This window comes from Ascidiella aspersa, chromosome 1 (genome assembly GCF_963924565.1).
Source record: "Ascidiella aspersa chromosome 1, kaAscAspe10.2, whole genome shotgun sequence".
NCBI classification, from domain to species: Eukaryota; Metazoa; Chordata; class Ascidiacea; order Phlebobranchia; family Ascidiidae; genus Ascidiella; species Ascidiella aspersa.
This window is the reverse complement of record NC_139447.1, coordinates 6414448-6436338: the sequence shown is the minus strand read 5'-3', so window position 1 is coordinate 6436338 and position 21891 is coordinate 6414448. Positions and strand designations below refer to the sequence as shown.

Below are 21891 nucleotides of genomic sequence, written 5' to 3'. Positions count from 1 at the left end.
CTATACTTACTGTACTCAAGCTGTCAGAAGATTTATTAATAGTCTTAATAAAATGAATAAGTCTATTAAGTAAGAGATGTTGGAGGGCTACTTCGAACCTTCACACACACCCAGGGGTACGCGGAACTAGTTTGAAAACAACTGGTTAAAGACATAGCGCCCAATTAGTTTTAAACTATAGGTCTAGTAGTGTTGTGTTTGTTGCCATAGACGGCCAGAAGTTTGTTTTAAAACAAATACGTATGCTAGTTGTCCTTGTTTGCAAATTCTGCCGAACCGATTAACGGAAATTGACCTCACTTGTGTGTATGAGGATTAAAGTAACATGGGAAGTATGTACTAGTCCCCTAATCGGCTTCATATCGGTTAAAGCACGTAACATTTCGGGGCAACGCAGCGACGTGTCTGCCGTGTTTTGCAAACAAGAGACTAATAGCTAGATTAAACTCCAGCTGTTTTAAAACGAATAAAAGGTAAATTGACTCTTTTTAATTGCTCAAGAATTGAATTTCCTTTTTTTAATGACAACTTCAGTATAATATATTATGTATTCTCCAAACACAAAATAGAAAGGGTTTCTCGACCCTATAATTAAGCAAAAAAACATAACAAAAATAATTACGAAAAAAGATTACCCTACACTACTTCCGGAAACCAATTTAATAAAATCTTCTAACAACAAAGCCAATTTTTTGCAGTGCTTATGCCTGAGCTTACGGCATCGTTTATCAGCTACAAAGGCAAACAAACACATTCGAAGTTTGAGAAACCTTTGCCTAACTCTGTTAGGGTGGCGTTTATCTGTCTCTACTTTATAGGAGAGCAATTCATGAATTTTAAAATTACTGTTCTAAGAAAGTATACACAGCAAAGCTTTAACTTGAAGGTAAATCAGCGCAACATAAAACACTCAAGAGTGTAGATAAATTCGCGGTGCTGTGTAGTGAATAGGTTACCTTGTATAAAAGAATGTAGCAAACTGCATAGCGACGACCAGGTTTGACTTACGTTTACTGAACAGGAGGGCGGACACCACAGGGGCCCGCGTCCTGTCTCTATCTCTTTCCTTGTCTCCGTTCCACAGGGTTTCCTTGATTCTTGGAGACGACTCAATGAGCTTTGGGTGCTTCACAACAATAGAGCGACAGCCGGGCATTTTCGGTCGAGCGCTGCCTGGCTTCTGAGGCAAACAACTGGCCAAGGTAGGCCAAAACCGGTTACGCCTCTCCAAATGGTTGGTGGGGAAGGCCTTGTTGAACTGGATTCTTCCGCCACTGTACAGCAAGTCCCACGGGTTCGGTACTGCCTGCTGTTTCTTGGAGGCTGCTGGACTCTGCTGCTGTTTTCGCCAGCTGCTGCAGTTCTGCCTTAGTCCGGGCACGACTGCGCCCAGCCTGGCCAGCGAGGTGCTGTACAGCAGGCTGCGTACGCCGCTCCTCTGTTGGCGCGCGCCAGTGTTGCATCTCCTGTTATTACTGCTGCTGGGGACGTTGCTGTGGGTATGACGCTGGTGCTGGTGGTTATGGAGCTTTGGCAGCGAAGAGCTGCATAGGGGCGACTTGAAATTGCTGTACGACGATTTGCTGGCCAGCGCGGTCACGGGCTGGTCGTCCCACATTACTGATTTTTCGGTAGGAGCTTATTTGTACATTACGGCTACAAATAACAAGATTCGACGAGGCCTTGCGATGTAAGGCGGTCCAGATTAAAGAGAAGTGCATACGGAAAACTTAACGCTTATCTTTTAACTTATTTCTTCACTTTTTTATCTTGCTAGTATTTTAGTTCTGCGGGTTTTAAAGATAAGTTAGGCCTGATTCTAATTTTTAGAATCTTATATCTGCACAAATCATATTTTCCCTGTAAAAACAAAAAAGTCTAAACAAACATCTCTAGATTTCAAGCAACTTAACACGACAGCAAACGCTTTGTCCTTCTACATGTCTGCAAATCTTCCTCTATAATGCAAACACGAAAAAGAAAAATATCAGAATTCCATATTTCGATAACCAGCACGCGCATCGAATTCTGGCAGAGAAAAAGAACAGTAACACAAAAAACTTTGGCTGACCTCGACAAAAGACAACACAGCCGTCACTTTTTACGTGGTTCACGAGAGTCGCTACACTCGAGAACCGCAGGGGACCCTCGTCAAGTCGGAACGCTCCCCTCTACCCGGGTTACGACCGTTCGCCAATAATGGTTAAGCGTATCTCAACGATGAACGCTGTGGTAACCAGAATCTTGCCGGCGGATAGTTCTCACTCGGACCCAGGACGGGCAAAACGTACGGTGATGCGAAGCGGCGTGAAAAAGCGAGAGTGCGCTTGTTGCCACAACGCGCCGCTCAATGGTGCTAAAGACTCGAGAGGCGTGCTTTCGGGGCCGGCGAAGGGCGGGGAGCTGGGAGGAGTGGGAGAAAGAGAGCGAGGAGGAGAATGAGGAGGTTTAGCGGGAGGGAAAACAGCTGCCGGGATTACGGTATTACTGGAACAAACGGTGCGGAAATCGCGGTTGTGTATGATTAAGAACAGGAATAAAACGCTGCATTTGATGTTTGGGTTGATTTCATTAATTTTGCAGGATAAATTGGCACCTCGAAATTCGAACACCAATTAAGTGAGGACGCACATGTGTGTACATGTCAGTGTTGTAAACAAGTCATTTCAAAATGACTCAAGTCTCATTCAAGTCATTCGTAAAATAATTTTACGAATTCAAGTCAAGTCATTTAAAAAAAATATAATTTTACGAGTTTAAGGTCAAGTCATTTTAAAAAGAACTTGAGTCCAAGTAAAGTCATTTTGAATAACTGACAAGGCAAGTGCCTGTCAAATCATAAATTAGATCAACTAACTCAACTAAACGCAACATATATCAGGCAATTTGTTCATATGAACAACTTGAGATAAATACGTCAATTTCATAATAAAAATGCTTAACGAAAACCCCTTCATTTCAACCCAAGTCATTTGTCCGAAAGACGTAAGTCAAGACAAACCATTTGAAAACCGTGACTTAAGTCAAGTCATTTAGAACACCTGTCGTCATGTTAAGTTAAAAAAATAAGGATAAAATTGTATGGCCTGGTAGCAAGCAATCACCTTATTGCTCTGGCTAATTAGTATGAAGTGTGTGATTAGCGGACTCCTTAATATGGGGAGCATACTGACTTTCTTCAATTGGCATGGCTACTCCAAAAGTCTATTCAACAAAACAGAAACTTTCGTTATAAATAATGAGCATCTCCATTTTGTTTTTAGTGCAGTCATCTTCACTGATGTAAACAGTTGTTGTTGAGTAGTACATCAAGAATCCTGAAACTCCTTAAAAGCGGCAGGTGGGACTTAGCATTGATTTCTTACAAAACTACAGCAAAAATAAACTAAAATTGCTGGTTTTGTTCAGCATTGCATCCCTAATTTTGCCCTGGCATAGAAAACAACATAACCTCTGCAGTAAAACTAATGTTTTTGATCAAAATAATTGACAAGCCTCCACGCTTAAGATGCCAGGAGCAACGGCCGTAAACCTTCAGTCATTTCAAATATCTGCTTTGAAAGTTCTTCGAACAAACATAACAAAAATCTTGTTTTTTCAACCATATCAAGATGACAAAGGAGTCAGCCACATTTGGTCTAAGCTAAGTCTAGTGGTCGGCCAAAACATTTTTATCTCAACCTGATGTCTTTGTCTTGTACAGTTCACACCAGTTATAACCAGGGCTGCGGAGTCGGTTAAAAATAACCCGAGTCCGAATCCCGAGTCCCGGGTCCGACTCCGGTCAAATGTGCGATTTTGTCGAGTCCCGAGTCCGACCCTGACCCTATAGCCTTCATTTCACCAATTTACGTAACTAAAATAACGTGGATATTCAGCAATTCACTTATAGGGGTGTCGTATAATTCATTCACTCACAATACATGGTTGGAAAATATTCCGTCATATAATATTCCACCTTTACAATTTCCATTTGGCGGCCATGTCAGTTTTAAAATTCGGTACTACGCATGCGCATGTCGGACTCGGAACTCGGGTAGTTTTACCAGGTCTTACTCGAGCCCGAATCCCGAGTCCCGAGTCCAACTCCAGCAAAAACAAACCGACTCCTCGAGTCCCGAGTCCGACTCCGACTCCGCAGCCCTGGTTGTAACCCTCCAAAAGTTTCGACTAGATCTCGAAATGTTTTCATTGAATTATTCATTATTTATATGCTGAAGGCTACACGGCAGAACTATAAATGATCTTTGTATACAGAGGGCCATGTTCTTAACCAGAATAAAATGGTTTGATTTTATTGGCAGGGATTATTCTTGTTGTGTTTTTAAAACACACTTTTTATAGTTTTGAAATTACTATTATAGAAGAAAATAAACATTTTTAATCCTCTTTTAAAGAAGGCGTTTTTATCCTAGTGGAGGACAACAAGACTTTTAACGCACTTGTTGAAGTTCACAATTTTGAAATTTAGCTTCCAAACGTATAACAGGAAGCACCCACCGTTTTCCGCGCCAAGGTTTTCTTGCTTGGGACAGGAAGCCTTTAACCTGCGTTGAAAAACACGTAATTTAAGCCTGAAAAACTATCGCGGCGTCGCGTTCGCCGGCTTAACAACAAACGGAAAACCTTTAACTATGACTCAAACCTTCGTCGTTAACAAAAACCTTAACAGTCTGATGTGTTTGCGGCAAACGGCATGGGAAAGTTTACAATTAGTCCTACGGGCGGCGTTATACAAACATTTTTGGGATAAACTCTAGCAAAAGAAACACGGCTTCCCTGTGTAGGTAATAACCAATTATACTCAGTCCCATATTGTAGCTTAATATGTTTTTCCACAACAGAATCTTGCCGTCTAATAGAACACATAATGCCGACGATAAAAGTTCTAAAAAAATTTAGTAGCTTGAAAGCGTACCGTTTCGAACAAAAATCAGCCAGCAAGTTATATGAACTGATAATATAAAACTGAAGATAACATTTACTTGGCTATGCATATTTTATAATATAAGACCTTGCTGGCTAATTTTGTTCGAAACGGTGCGTTTCTCATCCTAAATTGTTGTTTCAAATTCAACAAAGTCTTGAAAAACTACCTCCCCTAAAATTATATCACAGCGAGTTAGATGTTAATGATTCAGTGATGAACCTGGTTAACTGGGTTTTTTTACGCAAAATACTAAAAATTGGAGTTTTTAAGCATTTAATAGTCGGCGGAGCAACGGATGCGTTGTTCAAAGTACATTAGCTCGATTTCAACTTAAACTCCGGCTTGTTTTGTGATCTCGGAACTAATCAGGATGAAAAATGTATTTAAAATATCAGTCGAAAATTAATTAGAGTGGTCCAAAATGGTGAGCATGTAGATTGTAGGGCCACAATATTATTTTTAAACATTTTTAAGGCCACACACAAAGTTCTATGAACTTAAATGCAGATATTTTTTGAGGTTTGTTAACATTGCTTTTTCATAGTGAACCATTTTAAATCAACACAAATAATTAAAAAAAATATTACCTAAAATGGCAATGTTCCACAATTCAGTCCACAGATAAAAACACATATGACTCGCGGGCTTTGGTTCGGACCACCCTGATTTTCACAAAGCCGAACTGAAATTTGGTACTTACTCAGGGCACTGGCACACGGGTCCATAACCCTGGGGCCAAAAAGGTCCCAGTCTGCTGAGAACCACGCCCCTCTTGTCCATGTAACGTCCCTGACCCAGGTGGGTGAGCTTGTTACGTCGGGAGCGTGAGTTGAGCATGTTGTTCATTCCTTCCTTGGTGTACATCTGCAAATTTAGAGTAAAATATATTGTAAAAAAAAGGTTGTAACCGTAAATTTATCGGCTGTGTTTAGCACAAATTAAAATTGTACAACAAGACAATATTTCGTGTTGAAATATTTTTTCATTCTCTTTTTATAATTTATACAAACAAAGGTTTTTATACAAAGGCTTTTTTGGTTTTGCTTTTATATAAACTAAGGCTCACTAGTGATTGATGTTATGTCTATTTCACCCCTTATAAGCTGAACACTATTTTCATAAAATTTTTGAAAAATATTTTTTTTTTCATAAACACGATATTTTCATAAAATTTCATATAAATACAGAAATTGTGGACGACGCGTAGATACGAAAGCCTTCTGATTTCTGTGGCCAAACATTGTTTGGATAAAACACTGTATCGTTTATAAATTTTAACATTAATATTTGGCCTATGATTCACTTGGGCTTGACTTGATCTATGAATGACTTGGACGTAGATCTGACTTGCTGTTTGTTTCAAACGACAAGAACTTAGGTTATCCTAGGAACGCATTAAAAGATCGAAATTTTCGAGCCATGCATGTAAAGCACCATACAACGAAATACAATTTACGACTACGGACTACACATTCTAACCCACGAGAAAAAAACGTGACTCCGCAGCGCCATCCAGCGTTAAAAATAGATATGCGGGGGTGCTTGACCAATCCGAACAGTCGGAAGAAAAAACATACAATTTGCGCGTTTATTTTTCTAATCCTAATCCCAGACGCTCGTCCCGGTGCAATAACAACACGACTACACGCCAAACAACACAACAGGCAATACTGTTCCCTTTCAGGGGCCACAAAAACATGAACTTAGCCATGAGCTTCGCCTATACACGCCTGGCGTCTGCTCCGAATTCGATCTGGACATTTAGGTTTGTTTTGACTGGGAAACTGCCCCCTTTTTGATGTTGGAGTTTTTGTTTGGTTTAACGGGTAGAGTGGCGTTTGTCACAATGTATCGACCACATTGCGACGCGTGCGCTGGCCTTTGGGTAAATTGGGCGACATTAAGCGAAAATGATGATTGATTGAATGAATGGCGGAAAGGATAATGTAGTGGACTTGGAATAAGACGTGACCGGGCTAACTCAAGTCAGTTTTAAAATAATATTATTTTTTCCTTTTTAATACCGTAGGAATGCTTAAGTTTCCGTTAATTTTCTGTTTTGTGTTTTATTTTTGAAAATACGTCGAACCCACTACAAGTGTCGTACTCCTTCTTGAAAGTTAGTTAACTTTAGGTGAAAGATACAACCGACTGTATCATTTTTACTGAAGCCCTATCGAACAATTTAGAAACACCAGAAAAACAAGAAGAAAACAACAAAGAAAGAAACCAAAAAAAATATCGTATAATACCTGAAAGCAGCGACGATTTAATCCATAATTGGGCAAAGATATCCCGTTGTAACTTATGGCGTTCGGAACTAGAGGCCTGCAAAATAATTTAATACTACAATTAAAAAACAATTGAAGATTTTTTTGCTTTAACAGCGCTTTGCAAAAATATGCCTACGTTTTGTGTTGTGTTCATAAAATAGAACACAATTCCGAACCCAGTCGTGTAAAAAATCAAGTTTTGAGTCTCTTAAGTTAAACGGCTTGCACTTCCAGCAATTTTACTGGTTTGTGTTCTGATAGATTAATGATAGACCAGTTTACTAGCATACTTTGTAAAGCATTAGACATCATATTTCTTAGTTTAGTAGATTTTTTACATTTTAAGCAGCTCATTGGCCGACCTAAACGTCTCTCTATATTCCTGTGATGGAAATGTGATTTTAAGTCGGCGAGAAAAAAACTAAAAAACTGTCTAAATGTGTTTCCGATTTTTTTCGCATTATCTTAAATATTGGTCCTAATGTTAATTGCTCAATATGGCTTGGCGTTGCAAAAACCACAAACCAATTTGTAGGCCATTAACATTCCACAACAAATTGTTATCGTTTGGTAGCCGAAGATTCCCAGGGTCCCGACCTAATTTGGCGACGGGCAACTTTAAATGTTTCCAAACGACTCAAGACAACAAAGACCAGATAGATCTGGGATCCGCTAAACGATTCTACGCCCATTGTTGTCCACAATGGTCGACAATAGCCTGCTGTGCTTTATTTGTGTGCGTCACCCATGTATTGGATAAGATCAGTGATGTACAGCGTGGTCCAGCTGAATAACATGTTGTTTCTAAAACTATTCTCCAACCATTAATTGATCGAATTAATTTAAAGTGTTTCTTTGTTGTTTTTTTTTCAGCTCAAAGCCAATGTTGGACACACGGTTATTACCTGTAGTAACATTACTTAAAAATCCAGTGTCACGCAGTTAAAAGAAAGCCAAACTTTAGGTACATTCACCCCTGACTGTAAAGCTGTTTTATGTACTATTTAAGAACTGTAAAACTTATTGTTATAGTAGGTTGTAATCTTAATACATAAATAGCGCCAAAATTTACATCTTTTTACTTTTTAAGGATGCCAATACCACCTTTGCCAAATTTAAAAAGTTTTTATGCCAATATTTGCAATATATATGTAATACGACAACCACGGCATTTAAAAACAAGTACTACGGCATGTTTACATTATCATGATTTAGCATTCGACAAACAAACCCTGTAGTATCTTAAAAGTATGTGTTGCGTCAAGTTGGAAGACCAATGTCTATATTAATTGTCCGTCTAAGGTTGAAAAAGAAAACAGGTCTATAACGCGACAGGCAAAGGCGGTTAAGTTTCCCACTAGTGATGAATCGGGAAGATCAATCTAAAAACAAGGTTCGAACTTTGCCGCGCCTCCATTGGCCATTACCGACATTATCAAACTATAAAATTGATGACCAAAATGTCTTGTCGATGTGCAACAAAAAAGCTATCCAATGACACATCAGGGTCTATGACTTTCCCTGACTTACGTCATTAACGGCGAAAGGTCACTTTGTGTTATGGCCAATATATCTGTATATTTTAGTAAGGGTCTAATAACGAAGTATCAAAAAACAGCTATTTAATTGGCAATTATGTAAAAACTTCATTTTGTGTTATCTTTAACGGCGAAAGGTCACTTTGTGTTATGGCCAATATATCTGTATATTTTAGTAAGGGTCTAATAACGAAGTATCAAAAAACAGCTATTTAATTGGCAATTATGTAAAAACTTCATTTTGTGTTATGGTGCATGCAACCTTGAAACGATTTCATAGGGCCAAACAATAGCAAAACCAAGCGCTATCCAATACCAGAGTATATAACGCCCACCTGAGACCATTAATGGCGTCCTGTTTTGGCAACGTGAGAAAGTTGAAACCGGATCGGTTTCCGTCCAGCAGTGTGACGTCGAGGCCGCCTCGCATGTTGGCCGCGTGCTTCTGTGCTCTTGCCAGCTCGTCCAGGCCGTAGATCGCTGTCGGAAAAAGGGCAATTTAAAAAAAAGAGAAATTGCAAAAAAATGAAATCCGTTTTTGAAAAACAACATCATTTTCTAAAATCACTGATGATGGCATGAGCATTTGCCGAAACGTTTGAATAATAAAGCATGTCGCTTTTTATGTCTATTTGGGCCGTTATTTTCACCATTAAACTTATGAACAGATCCGTATATAGTGTTCCAAAACATCATTTTCTTTATACCAAAACTAAGGGTGGTAGAAAGTAAACACTCTCGAAGTTTAAACTGAAATAAATCGAAAATATGGCAGACGTGTTTTAAAATCAAATGTTTTTTTTCAACTTCCGTTGGTGTGTAAGAAGAGTTTTAAAGTATGCGACTCTTTCGACCTCTGGCAAACCAATATGCTTGATCATGCTCAAACGTTCTTTGTAAAAAAATCACTTTTAACTTTCTCCTAGTCCTACGTTTTCTTCGATCTGAAAATTATTTTTAAACAATGAAGTCCTAAATCTAAAAACCAAGATTTTCTGTCGAAAATACAAGAAACGGCAATCCTTTTTATATTTAATCGTTCTTATCGTAAACAATGCACGTTATGCTCACTACCTTAAAGTAAAAGTTAACATAAAGCCTTTTGGGAAAAATGACTTGACTTAAGTCTTTTTGGACAAATGGGGGTTAAAATGAAGTGTTTTTATTAAGCATTTTATAAAAAATTGGGTTATTTATCTTAAGTTTTGTATGTAAATCTATTTTCTTGCTATATGTTGCGTTTTAGTCCATTTTTTTCTTGAGTTATTGCTTATAATCGGACGAAATTATAAATTATAATATTTAACATTTTTTGTGCAAGGACTTGACTTGCAATTGACTTGCTCTAATTATGACATGACTTGGAGTTGACTTGTTGATTATTTAAAAAGACTTGACTTGGACTTAAGTTATTTTACAAGTGACTTGACTTTGACTTAAGTTATATAACAAACGACTTGAATGGGACTTGATTCACTTCACAAAATGACTTGTTTACAACACTGTTCTAGCCTCACTAAATTGCACGGCGCCAATGTTCGAACGCGACACAACAAGGAAAAACTGTTACCGTGAGATTGTAAACCGTTCCTTCTTGGCAGTCGGAGATTGGCCAATGACCTTGGCACCATGTCCTTGTATTCCCTGGGCATGAACGTATCGCCTCCACCGGCCAGCAAGCGGCTCTGGGGGATGTAGTTGACGTCGATGTACTTGAAGCCTCCCCCTCCCCCTCCCCCTCCCCCGCCCTTACTTTCCGCTTGATTGCTTTCGAACGAGTAGCGCGGCGACATCTTGTGTTGTTGGTAGAAGTTGCTTAGTTTCATCATCTGTATGAAAAGAGAAAACGTTGTGTGGACTGAGTTGGATCCTAATTACTTTAGTTTGTTTTTCGAAATACACTTTTTAAAAACACTATTGCCGGTGACGTTTTTTTCGGAAATTGTACATAAAATTAAACTTCGTAATAGGAAGGCTACAAGGGATATGTGTGCGAAAAAAGGGGGGTATGTGAGCATTTAATTTTGGACTAGTTTGGCTCAAAAAAATTTATTTTTATTTTGAAGATACTTATTTATAAAAGAAGATACTTATTTTAATAAAAAAATTAAAAAAAACTGTTACTAGTGACGTCCTGTCGAACATATACATAAAATTGCAATTTGTTATCGGAGGGCCACATTGGCTAGGTGTGGTGTGCATTTTGTGCTAATTTGTTTATTTTTTCAAAACTATTACCGTTGAACTTCTTTCGAAAATTGTACAAAAAATTAAACTTTAAAATCGGAGGGCAACAAGCGATAGGTATGCATTGAATTTAGACTAATTTGTTTCCAAAATTCTTATTTGTTTACATACATTATTTAGAAACAAAATATTACCGGAGACTTCCTTTTGAACATTGCGCATCAAATTTATTCCGGTCTGGTTAACAGAAAATCAAACGCACAAGATAGTAAGGGGCAATTATTGTTAATTTAAGTTAAAGGTTTGTACTGTATATCTTCATAAATGAAATTTAACCTGGTTTAAAAAAATTAAATCATCAGGGTTAATTTTTCCCCGTAAAACGTGACCTATGTAGTACCTAAAAAATTTCCAGACAGGGGAAATGTACACTGTTACGACCTTCGGTAACCTTGCCATTATATCGAACTTAAACATAAAAGGGCGGCAATCACACGATACTTGTTGGAATTTCAATTCATGTTCACAAATATTTGTAAACGTTCTGAAAAGTCAAATGTAATCTTGAACTCATTAAGTTTCGCAGTTTGCACAGCCACGTAGCAGGAACGTTAAACAAAATGCTTCATTGTAACGGTAAGTAATATAGCGCCGCTCAACTGTTTAACTATAGGGTTGGTCAACAAGTGCGTCGATTGTAAAACTGAAATCGACCACCCCACAATCGCTGCTTTGGGCCAAAGCATATTTACGTGCGGTTGACAGTTTCATAATGACTTAAGTCAATAACTTGACTTGTCCTAAGTGCACTTAAGTCAAATGACTTTACTTGAATTAGGTCGTTAGATAAAATGAATTGACTTGACTCGAGTTTTTTTTGAAAAATGACTTGACTTGGAGATGGGTCTTTCAGTCAAATAACTTTGGTTGAAATTGAATGTTTCTGTTTACTATGCACTTAAGTAACGTTTTTTTAAATGACTTGGCTTAAGTCGTTTCGGTAAAAAAGTAACTTGATGTACTCCTTTGGACAATTAACTAGACTTGGACTCGAGTTTTTGAGTCAAATAACTTGGATTGAGATTTAGTGTTTTCATTTAACATTTTATAATGAGCTATTCATCTCAATTTTTTCACGTAAAACGACAAAACCGCTGTTTTTTGCTATTTTTGGTTAAGGTATTGCCCATAAATCGGATGAGTCGACAATTTTAAATATTTATCGTTATGTTTTTGCTATATGTGATTTGACTTGTAGTTGACTTGCTCTAATAATGACTTGACTTGGCCAACTGATGATAATTATTATAGGACAGAGGCTTGCCTTGTCAACTTTAAAAAAAAAAGACTTGACTTGGACTTAGATATTAGGTATTTTACAAATGATTGGACTCGGACTTTAGTCATACCAAAACGACTTGTCTACAACACTGGCGGTAGATTACATACATTGGAAGACGATATGATTACAAGACGCCCGGTAACCCTGTCGTGTACTTGCTGCCGTGGACGCCATTGTTTGCAATTTGCCAAACCACTCTGAGAGGCTGAAGGCCAATTTTTAGACTGGCGTTTGCGACTTTGGTGATGAGTTTAAACCAGCAGTTCTTAAACTGTTTGTCGCGGATCGCAAGTGTGCGTTGAGAAGATTCTCAAGCGCGCCGCGCAACTTTTTTGTAACTTTGGAAAATATCCTTTTTCTGCTACAAATGTAGGTGACCGAACAAGACACGAATACACACATTCCTTGAATGAATGTTAACATTAAGGTGTTTACCTTGCCTGGCCGCGTCGATAAACTTTGTCGCGTATCGCAATTTTTTTAATTTTTTTTTGTAGCGTTGATTGGCAATTAATATTCAAAAAAAAAATAGAAAAAAATAGAACAAGAAAAAAAAAATCTAAACCCTTGCTAGAATTTTTTGAGGTCGATAAAAGTCGATTTTTCAGTCGCTAACTTTAATCAGGGGTAGGCGAAGGTTTCTTTTCATTAAACGGCTGGGCAAAAGTAATTTTTTACTAAAAACGGCCCAAATGCCTCAAAAATCGGCCTAAACGGAGACTCTTTTTAGGTCGTCGCAAGAAAATCATTTCGCACCGTCTTTGCCCGTGTGACCAAAGGCTGATTTTTCGGTGACTAACTTTAATCACAGATGCGCAACTGTTTTTTTGTCTATCAAACGAGTAGGCGGAAGCCCCTTTTTATAAAAAAAAATAAAAAATGCCTCGAAACTCGGCCTAAACGGTGGCCTTTTAGGTCGGCGCAAGAGAATTGTTTCGCCAACGTCTGGCCAGTGAGACCAAAAGCTGATTTTTCATTGCACAACTTTAATCGGGGGTGGGAAAGGTCTCTTTCTTATCAAACGGGTGTGTAGATTTTTTTAAATGTTAAGAATGCTTCTAAAACCGGCCTATACGGTGGCCCTTTTAGTTCGAAGCAATAAAATTATTTCGCTGCCGTCTTTGGACGTGTGACTAAATTCTGATAAATCGGTGGATAACTTTAATCAGGGATAGGTGACGTTTTTTTATCAAACGGGTAGGCGGCAGTCCTTTTTTGTTATAAAAAAAACGCCCTAAGTGCCTCGAAAACCGGCCTAAACGGTGCTCATTTTAGTTTCGCCACCGTCTTTGCCCGTGTGACCTCCAGCGCATAACCGGCGTTGGCAGCTTCGCGACTCATGCGCCGGCACAAAACGGGGTCGTACATGACTTGCTCCGTGTAGTCACGCCTCCGCGTCTATTGAAGTCCACAAAAGCTCGCAACCGGACAATCGTAGGTGCCGTGGCCAGGGGTAACGCGATACGACGCCGCGAAATAATGGTTGGGTGCTGAAACTGAAACGAAGATCCACAGGACAATCTCCACACACAGCTGTAACTGTCCCGACGCCCTTTGTCGACGAAAGCCGAGCTATTTTCGTCAATTGGCAAACCATTCAAGGCGACAACTTTGCAGCCTTAACGTGTGAAGTTCGGTGTCGAGTTGCGTGAACTTTGCGGCAAAATTTTGTGCGATCTTTGTTGAGCAAGTGCGTGTGATATTTTTGTCAAAAACTAGCGTGGATTTTGCGCAAACAAAAGTTGAAAAGTGGTTTGAAACATAAGCGAAATTTGGTTCCATAATACACGTTTATTCAAACAATTCGTATACTCTTGGATAACATTTTCGTGAAATAATTGACAAAAAACGCGTTCATTATAGCTAAAATTTTATGTTGTGAAACATGCAGGAATTAACGCATAAATGAAGAAAATTTAACAGAACCGACCCTAACAAAGAGCCCTTCGTTTAATAGCCGTCCGCATGGTGTACAATAAAATGTGTGCCTTTTGTAAACGGAAGTTAATAACGAACACACTACGGTAAAATATTAAAAAGCTTGTCTTTTTTCTACAGCTAAGTAATAAACAAACAATTATTTTTAAATCGTTAATCATAAAGTGGCAAGCGATTACACAATTCAACTTTTCGGATAGCCATCTAAGGTTTGCGATAACCGATAAGCGGCTACACAAAAGCAACGTTGTCAATCTATTTGTGTAGCGCAAACAGGCCAACCATGATAAACGATCTAAATCACCCTCAACCAAAAGATAGCTTACGATTAGAAAAACAGATATCCCATTCGCACTGGGAAGGGAATTTTATACATTTGAATCAGCTCGCAACGTCACTACTTGAATAAACGGCGACCGAGTGTGACTGGGTACACCCTGCTTGTGTAAAGAAGGTGCCATGGTCAAACACACTGTGTCAACAGCATGATACATGGCTAAGTGCCACCCAAGGCCGCGAAAGTCTATTCCGAATCGATAAACGAACCTCAGACTTCAACAGCTCCCTTGTTTAGTTTGTGGCTGTGAGGTCAATATTTTGATTTTCGGTGCTAATGGCAACGTTTGGCCTGATTTTTAACTACACTTATTAGTGGCGAAATTGAATGTTCTCATCGTGAAAATTTTAAATATCTAAAACCAAGAAGGTGAAATTAATTTAATTACAAGGTAATAAGAGAAAAGAGTAAATAAAACAAAAAAGAATAACTTGTCCATTCGTCTTAGGATTTCTACTTAAACTAGCTTCATAAAACGTTATCCTATACTTAATTCACACTTCTATTTGGTGTACAAAAAGTTTAATCAATAGAACATCCTATTCTACAAAAAAACAAACGATTTGTTGATATATATAACAGGCTACTTGATTTACAATTCGGGTGTTGATACATCTCTTACCTGTATATTCTTTTGCCTTTCCAATTTCTTTTTATCTTTTTTCTTCGGGCCCAATATAGGAGCAAGCGCCTGTTGAACTTGGTCGGCTAGATCGGTTTCAATTTTTGAACGGAGGTTTACTTTCCAGTTTTTCTCTGTAAAAAAAGAAGAACAGTGCTGTGGAGTAAGTACAACTTACTATAGCAATGCATGTATCAATTATAGTTTACCCCAGTTGCAAAAAACCAAACATTAATCAAGTAAAACCACACCTAATTATACAACATTTATTGATAAAATGTGTACAAAACTATTACTTTGACTTAACAAAATGCATACTTTAAAATGTATACCTGCAATCAAACTATTTGTTTAGGTATATTTCCCTACAAACAAAACGTTAAGATTTTCACATCATTATTCAAATAGTTCAGCAGAATACTCTAGCATACTGACAATGACTTTTTGGGCAAAATATATATATATATATATCTTTTAAGATCTTTTAATTGTGTGGGACGTGAATTGCTAGCTTTGCTAGAGTATTCTGCTGTTACTAATCATCAAATAAGGTCGATATTTATCTTTCAAGGGTCATGGTGATTTATATTATCACACATACAGTGCATCATTATTCAAATATACTCATTTAATGTAAAAAAACAGGTTATCCCTTTAAAGCAACCTGTGGTGTCCATAACAGCATGTCTTTTTCTTGCAGCAAGGTCATGGGCCTCTTTGTCTAGAGGCGATGCAAATCTCTGCCTTTCAAGCATGTTTGCAGGGCTTTTAGCATGCAAACTCTTGGTTTCCAGGTAGAGATCATTATGGCTAGTCACAGGACTAAGGCCTAGTCATGCACATAAAAAATGGGTTAGTTTGAATTGATATCAATCGGATATTGATTTCAATGGTTAGTTTGAAGGTGGTAATTATCCATTGGATAATTATAAATAACACTGAAACCAATAATTAACTTGTTGTGGGCAAAACTTGTTGAATTAATAAAAATTCCAATTATTCGTTTGGAATAATTAGGTTTACAGCTGCAAAATAAACATAGTACTGCATTGTTTGGAAAGAAAGTTGTAAAAGAATCACCTCTTTCAGACTGGGTATCCGCACAAAAAGAGATAATGTCTGCGAAGCTGGTTGACTTTTTTGTTTCATACGACATCATTGCAACATTTAAATTCCGGACCCATTTGATTCTATGTAGTGCAGTTGGTAGTTGCGAGATGATTCACAGTACCATATTGATGAACAATTGCTTTTAATTGTCCATTTCCTTTTACTCAGCATATATAATTTACCATTGGCATGTACATTTATACAGTAAAGTAGACAATCACGGTGATTCTGTACTTCGTTTTAGGTCAATATATTAAAATGAAGATGTCCAAATGCTTGTAAAACGTTATAAAAGTGACAAATTTATATAATCAACACCCAAAAAGAGTCTTTGCTAGCGTACTCTTAGTATTGGTTTGTCAATAAATGTCAATTTTCAGTGTTGTTAGACTTGCATTTAGGCAAAATACAGGTTGTACAAAATTGCCTAAACAAATACAAATTAGGTAGTCAAAACAATTATATATCTTGCTTGACTTGACTTGTTCCCAATCATAAATCAATGTTTTTTTTAGAAAAAATAACTGCCAACAAGACAGATTTTAGATTGTCACAAGAGAAAAGTGGTACCTGCTTGAGAGACAGTGCCACAATTCTCAATCGACAGCAAAACAAAAATTTTGTAATTTTTCACAATAAAAAAACGAAAAAGTTACACTTGAGGTAAACCAGTTGTTTAAATAATAGATTTCAATCAAAATAAACAAGCCAATAATATAGACTATGATAAAGCAGAGTGACATACACAGCCCTGTGCCGTTTAATCACACGAGTTGTTACAAAAAATCTACATGTTTTTTTCCATACTATTACCGAAGAGGCTATTCACACGAACATTAAAGTAATCCAAATCGACATATAATTACTGACAGTGCAAGCATAAAAAAGTGATCCAGTCAAATAGTCGATATAGGGACTCCATGGGGCTATTTACCAAGCAAACAAATTAATTTAAATCAACATTTTAAAATCTTTGAAATTATGCAAAACTTATGCAAAATCTAATACTACAAGCACCCAAACCCAAATGCCAACCCCAAATTTAACCCAAATCAATAAATAATCACGGATTGGTGCAAGCGTAAAAGAGCGATCCAGTCAAATAGCCACTTCCAACTTGTACTCGTACAACCAATTTAAAGTTTCAACTAAAACGATTAGAGGAAAGCTTTCAGAATTCTGTAAATTAACACAGCCAAAAAGCTCCCCTGCTGTCAACCTCGATTGTCGCACAAAGAAAACGTAAACAATGTCTACAAGACCTAAAACAGGAATCCTATCGCCAGTCGCGCTCGACAAATTTCGCGCTGAACAGCGGTATCAGTTTAGGTGGATTTATACGTCTCGCTTGACTGAATGTGATGTCATAGAAACGCCTGCGATCAGCTGTTCGGCTTCTTTTGTAAGCTTTCTATGACCAGACGCTTTTAGAGCTGTCAACTGACTTTACGTGTAAATTATATTTTGTAATTTTCTAATAACCTCCTTAGCAATTATTGTATTGGCAAAAGTACTTATTCTGATATCATGTATACATGAACATGATATAATGGCATATCTGGTTCGCATATTTCAAAATTTAAATCAATACGGTGCGGTATGCAAAACAATTACAAATTTAAAAATGAAGCAGTTCAAACCTTTGATGTGTAAAAAATCATCTATCCTACGACCTTTTATTTTGTGGTGCTTCTTATCAATGTCTTTATATACAGATCATACGCTGTGGCGGTAAAAAACAAAGTTTATTAAATTTACTTGAAGCCATGGTGAAAAGGAATGATCGAGGCCTTCGATGGCTTCTCCTATGACGATATAGATTGCAAGCTATGGTTTCCATAGTGTAGTGAGGCCCGGGGACTATTTTATTATTTATTGAACGATATTTAAAATTCAGTGCGAAAACTAACAAATATCTTTCCAACAAATTGCACATCATAGTTTGACTCTCCTTACTTGATCAAAGAAGGCAAAGGGCACGAAAAAAACGTTTTACTGGGAAAAACAATTCATTTTGGTTGTAATAAGTCGTTAATAGGATCAATATTATGATGGTGCTAGGTTGCTGGCTGAAAAAGGTTATTTGATTAGCTCTGATTTCGTGAGACTATTGCCTGGTCGTGCAGAGCAGCCAGAAAATTACACCCCGCGAGAGGTTATCTGATTTATTTCTATTGCAGCGCACAAATTACAGATGTGATTCTATTGAAAGAAAATATTGAAAAGACAGACTATGTGAAGGCTACAAAAATGCATTAAGCATTATGACACATAATATGTAAAGACAACTGGGGCATGCCCTATCGCATGGGAACTAGTAGCTTACACACGCTTACGACGTCTGTTGCCGCTATAATGGAAAGTATAGTTGCAGCAGTCTGTTTTTATTTGCTTTCATAATTAAAAAAAACAGCTTTCAGCCATTCAACACATTAGGAATGTTGCACAATGTAAATTAAACAGTTTTTTTATTAGCCTAAACAATAGTTTTTTAAAAGCAAATTCTAAATCTAAGGTAATTGCATATTACTTATGATTGGCTACTCAACGTGAACATGTCAACTCATAACCAAAAACTCAAAACACAAAATTCAAGGTAGGTGTCAGTGATTTGAGTTTAGGTTTAAAGTACATTTTCACTTTCACAGGACAAATTACACACGCACAAAAAAACTTATTATCGATTTAAAAAAAAACGCACCAATAAACTTAGCGTACCCGACGAATTATATCACTGAAAGTACCAAGAAAATTTATAAAAAAGAAATTTCATAAAAAAAATTACGAGTAATTACGTATGCGATTTGGCAGTTAAACGCACATAAGAAATCAATGGCACCAAAAAAGCTTAACAATGGTAAATAGCGATCAAAAGATGCAGTAAAACGATTTGAGCAATTTAATTAAGGTCATGCAGCTTGATTTCCACTTGCACAGTTAACGAAATTCAAGAAAGCAACTTTTGCAGGTGGGAAGAAAGACTGCGCAGTTTTGCACACATAAAAAGAAAAACAAATATTTCAGCCGCGAAGCTCTTAAAAAATATTAATTTGCGACCATAAAGCATACCACTTGAAGCGAGCTAAAATTGTAGTACAGACGCAAAATTTCGCAAAGAGTCCGACGGCCATAATTAAAAAAAAATTAGTGGATGTGGAAAAAGATCTTCTGGCTTCATTTGTAAATTCCCCGCACTCTTTTGCGCTGTGGATCAAACGGACTTGACACGAAGGCTGTCGCCGCGTGTTTCGCGCACATTCTCTCGATTTGGTAGCTGCCGCTCAGGATATATTGGTCGACGGTTTGTCCCTCCTCCATGTGTGAAGTGTCGATGTAACTGGGGCAAAAATATCGATCAGCTTTCAGTGGATAAGTGGTTCTAGACGTGATATAGACCAATTTATACATGTCGGTCATAGCGCAGCTGTCCGAAATTATGTTTCTTGCATGAAGTCAGAAGTCCAAGTCAATAAAAATAATAATGTCCGAGTCAAATAAAAATAACAAATCAAGTCCCGGTTCAAGTCATCAGTTGACCGAGTCAAGTCCCAGACATTTGATATTAAAACAAAACGATAAATCATTAGAATTGGTAAACTTGTCCAATTATGAACAATAATCCAACTAAAAACTAGCAAAAAACAAAGTGTTGCAATCTAATCATTTTTCGTGACAAACTTGAGATAAACAGCTCATTTTTATAACAAATTGTTTCATGAAAAAACAACGTCATTTAACTCAATGAATTAAGACCAGGCGAAGTTGATTGTCCAAAAGACTTAAGTCAAGTCATTCCCGCAAGTCAATAGAAAACTGCCGGAATGCCCTGCAGAGACTACTGAGCAAAAATTCTGTTCGTGCTGTAATTTTCTAAATAATTTCTAGTATAATAATTGCATTCGGCTGGAGGTTGTGGTTAGACGAAGAGAAATCATCAAGTCGAGAACTTAAGGATGAATAAGTATATATTTCCAAAAACTTGTTTAGCGCTTTGTACAGCTATGCTTGTTTTTCTCAATCCAAATTCAAAGACACAACAAAAGGCAACTTTAACGATCGCGCTTCTCACCCCATGGCGACCTCTTTGTCGAGTGCGAACCCGTGTGCGGCATTCCTGGTGTGTCCAACCGCCTCACCGTCTCGCCAGATCGCCTCTTCCCCGAAAAGTTGAACCGGCCTACAACAAGATAAAAAGAGCGCGCGCTCAGTTTTTGATTTGGTGTATGCACATTGCACAAGTACGTGCTTCATAAAGAAAACATAGGCTTGTTCGCGGAGAACAAATGTGAAGTGTAGCGCGCTACAAACTAAGGTACGAAATGTGTGTTACAACTATAGATGTTTTTTTAGCTTATTCAGCTTTTCCAGCTTATCCATCGCAATCGGCTAAAGCCTATACGACATGATCTTTAAAGCTAAAGGATAAATAGAAAAACTCTAAACTGAAAATATTCTAATCAGTCAAAATACAATAATATTTAAGAATAATTGTTTAGTTAGTACTATCGTGTGGCGCGGCAAAGAACACTTTAGCCAGCAGTTGCGGACCGCTGGTTTACCATACACCTGTTCCATACACGCGATTGTATACCGTTTGAAATATAACAAAACATAAAATAACGCCTTAAAGTTTAAGAAACACTGATTCGGCTATTGTTAAGGGCTCTAGGTTAGAGTCAAGGTTTGTTTTATTTCTAAATGCAAACCAAGGTCGGTTAAAACTTTCCCTTGCTGTCAGTGTGCCTTTAAACTTTTTGGCTTGTAACACAATAAGAAAATAAACTATTTATGAACTATGAAAATTTAGATAACTTAGCGCACTCACAACAAAAGTACCATACCTTGTAAGAAATAAATTCAATACTATTAGTTAACTTTGATTTAAAATTGTCAACCAATTAACCGCAATTTTTTCACGTTTTGCCCAAATAGTTTAAAATTATATATTTTTTGCAATAGTTCAGAGTAGGGGTGCATAAGCTGCGGCCGTTGAGTATTACTTTTGATTAGCTGTGGGTTAGACAAGGGCTAGGTTAGATTAGACACAAAACAACTACAGGCCTTACTTTTCTACTGTGAAGTGCGCGAGAATCTTTCGTGGACGCCCCTTTCTCATCTTGGCCACCGCCTCGGCGCCAACGTAACTCGCGACCCCTTCCGCTGTGACGTCACAAAGGTGCAGCAAGCGCGCCTCCAGCGGCGTGTCGTCGATGCGTAGGGTGTGGCCCCAGTGATGCAAACCTAAAGCAAAACGAAAGTTACGCATACTGGTTTAAACAAACATTATACTAAAATGGTGATTAGCAAACCAACGAACGACAAAACGGCATTGCCGGTTGCATTACGATTACACGCGAAAATCGGTACACCTTGTCTTATTTTGAAAGAAAATGGTGATATCCCGTTTTCATATTCATCGATAAAGTGTAAAGATTATAATTGCCTTAAAGCTGTGTTTCTAAACTGCCGGGAAATCCTTCTCACTGACTTTCATGTAAATAAATTAATCGCTTTAGGCAGCTTTTAAAAAAGTACAGTTTATGCGAGTAGTAATGTGAACGTTATAGTAATTACAATGTGATCTATTTTAATTTCTTTGTTTTAAAACTTAATT

At 37.6% G+C, this 21891-nt stretch overlaps 2 protein-coding genes across 2 annotated transcripts in view; both read right to left on the bottom strand.

Annotated features, from left to right (window-relative positions):
* LOC146166799 (uncharacterized) overlaps positions 1 to 16522 on the bottom strand; it is a 36216-nt gene extending 19694 nt beyond the window's left edge. Inside the window, exons 1-11 of the mRNA XM_083384963.1 lie at positions 16248 to 16522; positions 15832 to 15996; positions 15168 to 15301; positions 10312 to 10570; positions 9077 to 9221; positions 7183 to 7258; positions 5631 to 5794; positions 4443 to 4547; positions 2292 to 2487; positions 1941 to 2028; positions 957 to 1620 (exon numbers count right to left, since the gene is read on the bottom strand). Coding sequence (XP_083241089.1) covers positions 957 to 1620; positions 1941 to 2028; positions 2292 to 2487; positions 4443 to 4547; positions 5631 to 5794; positions 7183 to 7258; positions 9077 to 9221; positions 10312 to 10570; positions 15168 to 15301; positions 15832 to 15996; positions 16248 to 16326 — 2075 coding nt within the window. The 5' untranslated portion in view covers positions 16327 to 16522. The remainder of the gene's footprint in view (positions 1 to 956; positions 1621 to 1940; positions 2029 to 2291; positions 2488 to 4442; positions 4548 to 5630; positions 5795 to 7182; positions 7259 to 9076; positions 9222 to 10311; positions 10571 to 15167; positions 15302 to 15831; positions 15997 to 16247) is intronic.
* A 2923-nt stretch (positions 16523 to 19445) lies between these two features.
* Positions 19446 to 21891, bottom strand: part of LOC146166763 (sarcosine dehydrogenase, mitochondrial-like) — a 51195-nt gene continuing 48749 nt past the window's right edge. The window contains exons 15-17 of the mRNA XM_083384952.1: positions 21344 to 21518; positions 20347 to 20454; positions 19446 to 19614 (exon numbers count right to left, since the gene is read on the bottom strand). Coding sequence (XP_083241078.1) covers positions 19452 to 19614; positions 20347 to 20454; positions 21344 to 21518 — 446 coding nt within the window. The 3' untranslated portion in view covers positions 19446 to 19451. The remainder of the gene's footprint in view (positions 19615 to 20346; positions 20455 to 21343; positions 21519 to 21891) is intronic.